General features: G+C 38.4%; 2 protein-coding genes across 4 annotated transcripts; one reads left to right on the top strand and one right to left on the bottom strand.

Annotated features, from left to right (window-relative positions):
* The first annotated feature begins 47 nt into the window (after nucleotides 1–47).
* LOC105831106 (palmitoyltransferase ZDHHC23) lies at nucleotides 48–2,308 on the top strand. Of its 3 annotated transcripts, none has more exons than XM_028189909.2 (4): nucleotides 48–191; nucleotides 364–930; nucleotides 1,026–1,202; nucleotides 1,580–2,308. In XM_028189909.2, the coding sequence occupies exons 1-4, from the start codon at nucleotides 73–75 to the stop codon at nucleotides 1,767–1,769; spliced, it is 1,053 nt and encodes a 350-aa protein (XP_028045710.1). In that variant the 5' UTR covers nucleotides 48–72; the 3' UTR covers nucleotides 1,770–2,308. The 3 variants fall into 3 exon arrangements, with proteins under 3 accessions (XP_028045710.1, XP_028045711.1, XP_012526463.1); XM_028189910.1 differs by lacking the exon at nucleotides 1,580–2,308 and adding an exon at nucleotides 1,275–1,504; XM_012671009.3 differs by having other exon boundaries at nucleotides 82–284.
* Nucleotides 2,123–5,952, bottom strand: LOC105831103 (calponin homology domain-containing protein DDB_G0272472). Its single transcript, XM_028189908.2, has 5 exons — nucleotides 5,384–5,952; nucleotides 4,956–5,142; nucleotides 4,084–4,847; nucleotides 3,326–3,524; nucleotides 2,123–3,061 (listed from the first exon to the last, which is right to left on the bottom strand). The coding sequence occupies exons 1-5, from the start codon at nucleotides 5,584–5,586 to the stop codon at nucleotides 2,429–2,431; spliced, it is 1,986 nt and encodes a 661-aa protein (XP_028045709.1). The 5' UTR covers nucleotides 5,587–5,952; the 3' UTR covers nucleotides 2,123–2,428.
* Between the last annotated feature and the right edge of the window lie 269 nt (nucleotides 5,953–6,221).

Genomic DNA, 6,221 nt, shown 5'->3' with positions numbered 1-6,221 from the left:
GAGGAGATTCAGCAGGAGGACAAGAGGGATGTTGATCACGTCGGCGACGACGCGGCGTTTTATTTTTATCCGATGAGACGGTTCGAGTCACGCTCACGCATCCTCAATAAAGTGGAACTGAGAACGCGCCGAGAATGCCAGCGGCTGTCGTATCCTTGTTTCATCCTTGCCAGGCGCGAGGACTTTCAAACGTGAGTGCCACCGTCCTTGGTTCCCGCGCCCTGCGTAGCCGTCGCCGCCGGCGCCGCCGCTGCCCGGTTGGGAAACGTCAACGGTCTGCGAAGGTCGGTCTAACCTCAAAAGTGGCCGCGGTCACGGCAACGCCTTTTGCGCTTATGTCAGTGTGAAGTTTTCCGCTTTCAGGCCGCCCGAAGGACGGAGAAGCATGACCGTCTGGGAGCGGCTGCGTAACCCGTGCGGATGGCGCGCGGGCGCCAAGCAGATCTCTGTAGACGCGATGCTGCCGCTGCTGGTGGTGCCGATCCTGGCGGTGATCGCCGCCCAGGCCTTTCTCTGCACGGTAGTCGTGTTCCTGGTTACGCCGGTCCTCGTTTACTACCTGCATCACAACTTCCTCAGGTTTCTACTGCGCACTAAGTTCTTCCTCATGTGGACTATCACTAGCGTGCTGATGATGATGCTGGTATTCGAAATGAGCGTCGTGCCGCTGCTCGAGATCTTGCCCGAGGAGAATTTTGTCTTTATGATGTGCGTGGTCGGTGGCATGTGGTGCGGCTACAAAACCAAGCTGAACGCCGACGTTGCCGCGGCGCAGGAAGGTGGTGCCATAGTCGGCACTTCGCAGAGCCTGGAGCTCGGCGAGGGCAGCGGCGAGCTCTGCATCACATGCAGAAGAAGAGCGCCACCCAGAGCTCACCACTGCCGCTTGTGCCAGACTTGTATACTCAACAGGGAATATCATTGCAAATGGTATTAGTAATATCCTTTTCTCTGATGCAAAATCACCGATTACACAATCGAATCTTCTAGCCTCTTACTTTAATTTTCTTGGCTTTATCTTTCAGGTTAGATTGTTGCATAGGTTCCAGCAATTTAAGGTGGTACCTAGGTTGTTTATTCTTTTCTGCGTTTGCTTTTATATATGGTTCCAACTTGACTATGACTAGTGTTTGCCATCCATTTATACTCATCGGAACCATACTCCTGCCGGATGACTGCAGCGACGTGTATCATCAGTTAGAGTATGTATTTCTAATTTTTGTCAATTGCGCTTTGATATATCCTAAGAATATCAAAACATGCTCTACATATAGCTCTTGAAATTATTCCACTACAAGATGAGAAGTCAAATATATCACACAAGCACAAACGGGAAGTGCAAAGAGTGTCACTGATATGAAGACTCAATGAAGTGTAAACTGGAAAGATACAGGGAATCTATAAAGTTTAATAAGATAATGATAATTGTCCGCAAGACGTAAAGCATCATAAATATTGTAATATCTCTTATTTGCTTTCTGATATATAAAAGTTCGACAGATAATGTGTCGCACAATTATGTTTGTTCGCAAAGCCCGAGCCGATCGATCGATGTAATAATATGTACATTGTTTTTCAGCATTGCGCTTTGCTTCGTCTCCGCTCTGTACAGCATCCTCGTGGGCCTAGTGGTCTTTTGTTATCTCATCTATCACCTATGGTTGTTCTCGATCGGCATGACATCGAATGAGCGACAACTGGATATAAAAAATCAGTACAGCCATGGAATGTTGAAGAACTTGTCCCGGCTGTTCTGCTGCAAAACTTAGGAATGTATATTATTTGTAAGCTAGGTCACTGAATTTTACTTTACACACACGGTGTATCTATTACATTTTGTACAAAGGATGTGAAATCAAATTGAACGAACTAGAGAATGAATGCGGCCAAAATATTCGTCATAGCGTTAAGCCTACGCGTAATAATCAACTTGGAATGGTGATTGGGATGCAATTACCATTAACATCGGCTCAATTTCACACCATTTTCATCTTAATGTATCCTGATATCTACGATTCACAATTCATGGAAAGTATAATAGGTATGTTACTTCCATAATATTAAACGAAATCATGTTCACAACATATCATGGGGCATCAAGACATCCTTAATGTATCATTATGCATACCATTTGTATATTTATTGTAACTGTGATAAAATGGCCATTGTACGAGTAATATAGTAAATTGTATTAATTAAGTACACACATACATATAAATACTCTAAAGTAAGTTCATGAAAAAAGAAATTTAAATACGTGTATGTGTACAGTAATAGCTTATGTTTTATTCTACGTAAAAAAAAGAAAGTTACGTTGTATGTTGTGTGTATTTTAGGAATAAGACTACTCTTTACCTCATTCAGATACGAGAAGCCAACGATTGTCGTACAGTATTAAATCTAAGTTATTTCTAAATTCGTTTACACATTAGTCTTCTAATATTACACCTCTTTGTCTGGGGTCAAAGTCTGGTATTACTTCTTGCACAATTTCCCGCCACATATCTCTCATTCGTCTCTTTTCAATGATAACCGACATTATTTCTGGATACTTTTTCCACATATTGAAATATTTAGTTTTCAATTTTTCTTCATAGTATTGTAACGCTACACGTTCACTCTTCAATCGTTCTACTTTATATTTCACAGCTTTTATTCTCCACGTTTTAAAGTATTTGTTCTGTAATCTTATGTCGGAGAAGTCTTTAGCCACTTGGTCCTTCCTCATCTGCTCCTTCACTATTTCCTTCCACTTCTGCAACGCACACCGCAATAAATTTCTGTTATACAACGATGCAGCTAACTCGGATTTAATTTTATTCTGACGTTCTGTTTCCATCTTCCACATCACAAACATTTTTTGAAGCAAACACCGCCTATAATAGTCCTCAGCTTTTCTTATATCATTATTCTTCTTTTCAACGAGCGCGATTATATAACGTCGCAATAAGTATTTGCGATAAAATGCTTCCGCTATGGCATTTAGTCTCTTATATCTTTCTATTTCGCGCGCTCGTTGTTGCTCCCGTTCCTCGCGAATTCTTCTCGCCTCACGTAAAGCCTGAGGAAAGTGGAAAAATCTTAGATTAAACGCGGATATATTTCTAAATGTAGCATATAAGTGACATTAGATAATTATAGAGTAAAGTACAAAATAAACGAGATATTGTATCCACAATAATGTAAACTAGAGTATTGCAGCGTAACATTTACTGGAAACGTCCCTCGCAAAAGATAATTTTGTTAGCAAGGTGAAAGCTGTGAGAGCTAAGTGTAATGCTATACACACGATATTAATATACTGTGACCTCTCATATTATCTGACCTCTTGTTGCAATCTTTTCCGCTCTTGCTCCTCCGCCCTCCTGGCGGCCTCCTCTTTCCTTCTTTCATCCTCCAGTTTCTTTCGATGCGCTTCTTCACGCAACTTTATTCTGTTTCTCCTTTCTTCCGCCCGCGCCTCCATCCTTGTTAGAAATTTAGAAGGACTCGGCACTCGGACTGGCGTCATCAGGCATTTGTCCCTATTAATTAAAGAAGAGTGTAATTGAGGATCTGTTAAGCCGTATTATGTTTGTGTAAATTTTGCGTCAATTTATTATAACACAAAAAGCCGGATTCTCCTGACTATCTCCTCTTTAAGGTACTTTCTACTTCACAAGCTGTAGAAAGATCAACACGCGTAAAACGAGCAATGTAATCAACAGTCCACTTTAATTTAGTCCCCAAGATCAGCTTTCAGTGTCTTTATGCTTTGCGTCATCGTCGTTCGGTATAAAGGAGCTTAGTTGCTCGGAATATACTCGCATACCACGTGAATAAGCACACATCTGACGCAAACGATGTCATACAAAGAGACATTCGTAGATTTATGTAGAATGTAAAAACTGAACGTTAAGAAAACACTATTGTTATTCTGATTATTATTCGAATTTTAAGATTTTCAGTAATAAAATAAAAGGTCATATCTAAGAATCAGGAATGTATTGATCTTGAGAAATGTATTAATATTCTTTTTAAGATAAAGAATTCATAATTACATCTGGATAAAATAAAATAGAACGCTTATAATTACAGGACTACCTGTAGCCTGCTTGTCTCATCAACTGGATCAAGGTTCTCCTGGTTTGCTGACCGCAATGAGTCAAGGTCTCCCTGGCCGCGTTCACCGTTTCCTCGCCGGACCTGGTTATTTCCTCTTGTACTTGTTTTAGTTGCAATTCCTCGATGATCTTGCTCTGCTCGGCGAGTTTCATTCTCTGCTTGCGAATAATCTCCTTCTGGGCGTTTAGTCGACATTGGGCCGGTGATTCGATGACAAACGACTTGGAAGGAGGCTTCTTCTTCGATTCACTGTTTTTCGGATTTGAAGGACCTTTTGATACTATTTTTTGACTTGACTTCAACTCTTTCTGCGTCTCGTTGATAGTATTGATGAGCATCTCGATCTTTCGCGCATCAGTATTTTCCGCCGCCTTTTCTCGCTGAGCCTTCACCTTTCTTACATGCATTTTCCATAGATGTATGTATGGTTTCAGTTTTCTTTGCAACAAAATGTTTTGGATACAAGTTCTTATTTCGTAAAGACGACGTTTATCCCGTGCGTTTTTTCGAAGAACCTCAAAACATGATCTTAAAACATGTAATCGTTGCTCTTTCGATTCGCAGCTTGGTTTATCTTTGATGGTCACTTTAATTCTACCGAAAGACGCTGTCTCGATCCCGTTTGTCGAACAAATATCTTCCGATTTAGTAGAAGAGACTTCCGCGAAGAGTTTTCTGGTTTTCTTTTGTGCGACTGTTTGTTTTTGCTCAATCGTTTTTCTCCTCTTATCGATGAGAATCCGCTGTAAATTTTTGGATTTATTAATACAATTTAGATATTTAAAAATTTATTCTTGTTGAAAATAATTCATCTTTCTTTATTAAATGTCTAATTTGTCATCAAGCTTCACCTTAACACTACTGGATGTTCTCCAAAAATTTTCGTCATCTGAACTAGCTATATTCTTTTTGCTACACAATCCGCAAAATTTAGGACGAGACTTTTGCAAATCTTGCTCAAATTTGCGTAATTCTTTGTCTACGAAAGCCTGTTCTCTTTTCAACTGTAATTCTTCCATTTCTTCTTGGGTCAGTAATCTGTAAATGTATTAGATAAAATCTATCTTTGTACAATATTCTCTTTGATATCTTTGTGACAAAATTACGTGATTTATTTATGTAATTAAGATACGATACCAGTAAAAAAAGACGATAAGATAAATTATAAAATCTTATTTGCGATAATTTATAGATCATACATATATTTAAATATATAAATATAGATATTAGAAATAAAATCTATACTTTTATAAATCATATGTAAAGTTTGAAAATATACCTTCTGGCCTCCGCTAGAACAGAAAACTTTGCTGAAGATTTGGCTAGATCTTGAAATATCCTGTGCCTTGCATCCATAACCAGATTTGGATCCAGAAAGGTCGTTCTTTTATCCTCCAACATTCGACGTTTCTCGGACGGCTGAAAGATTGTCACTTTCATCATCTCGTCCATTAGTTTTCTCGCTTCATCGAACAGCACCATGTTCAATTAAAGATCTTAAACGATTATCTTAACGATATATTAAACGACTTATCTGCGATTGTTCAGCTTGTATTGTGAACATGGACTGCGATCAGCCCTTTGTTTATGCATGCTTGTTTCTCTGTTGTTAGGGAAAGTTTCAACCCCCTCGATTATAGGTGAATGGGGTCTCAATCCCCATTCATGAGCTGAATGAAAAGAGACGAGGGCGGAAGTAATAATCGAGGTAGAAATGCAAATATTACGATGTACTGATTTTTCCGCGATAAATATTAAGTACTTCAAATTTAATTTTTTTTTAATTAATACAGAGTCAAACAAAAGTACTATAATATACAGAATTTAATAAAAATTGTTTATATAAAAATATCCTGTTAAAAGATCTAATAATTTAGATAATTAATTTTTACAATTAACTCCAATTTATGTTTCAATTACGCAAAACATTTTTTAAATATACTTTTTATTAATCTTGTATAAAATAAAGAAGTGCTGTTAACGCATTTACATTTATTTAAAAAGTAATTAATAAAACTCTAAATTTTACAAATAGTTAATTTAGAAAAATTTTTGCAATTGTACAAATAAATTTATTGAAAAATAATTGCGCGTGACTGTTACGAGGGAATATTTCG

The sequence above is a fragment of the Monomorium pharaonis genome, chromosome 8 (assembly GCF_013373865.1).
Source record: "Monomorium pharaonis isolate MP-MQ-018 chromosome 8, ASM1337386v2, whole genome shotgun sequence".
Taxonomy (NCBI): domain Eukaryota; kingdom Metazoa; phylum Arthropoda; class Insecta; order Hymenoptera; family Formicidae; genus Monomorium; species Monomorium pharaonis.
This window is presented reverse-complemented; position numbering and strand designations above follow the sequence as displayed.

What these genes read in the sequence shown, in the direction of transcription:
- LOC105831106 (XM_028189909.2), top strand. Translation starts at nt 73, where the DNA reads ATGAGACGGTTCGAGTCACGCTCACGCATCCTCAATAAAGTGGAACTG. An exon ending in AGGGAATATCATTGCAAATG is followed by an intron (nt 931 to 1,025) that starts GTATTAGTAATA and finishes TTTATCTTTCAG; the next exon opens with GTTAGATTGTTGCATAGGTT. An exon ending in GACGTGTATCATCAGTTAGA is followed by an intron (nt 1,203 to 1,579) that starts GTATGTATTTCT and finishes ATTGTTTTTCAG; the next exon opens with CATTGCGCTTTGCTTCGTCT.
- LOC105831103 (XM_028189908.2), bottom strand. Translation starts at nt 5,586, where the DNA reads ATGGTGCTGTTCGATGAAGCGAGAAAACTAATGGACGAGATGATGAAA. An exon ending in GTTCTAGCGGAGGCCAGAAG is followed by an intron (nt 5,143 to 5,383) that starts GTATATTTTCAA and finishes ATACATTTACAG; the next exon opens with ATTACTGACCCAAGAAGAAA. An exon ending in GGAAAAGATTGCAACAAGAG is followed by an intron (nt 3,062 to 3,325) that starts GTCAGATAATAT and finishes CACTTTCCTCAG; the next exon opens with GCTTTACGTGAGGCGAGAAG.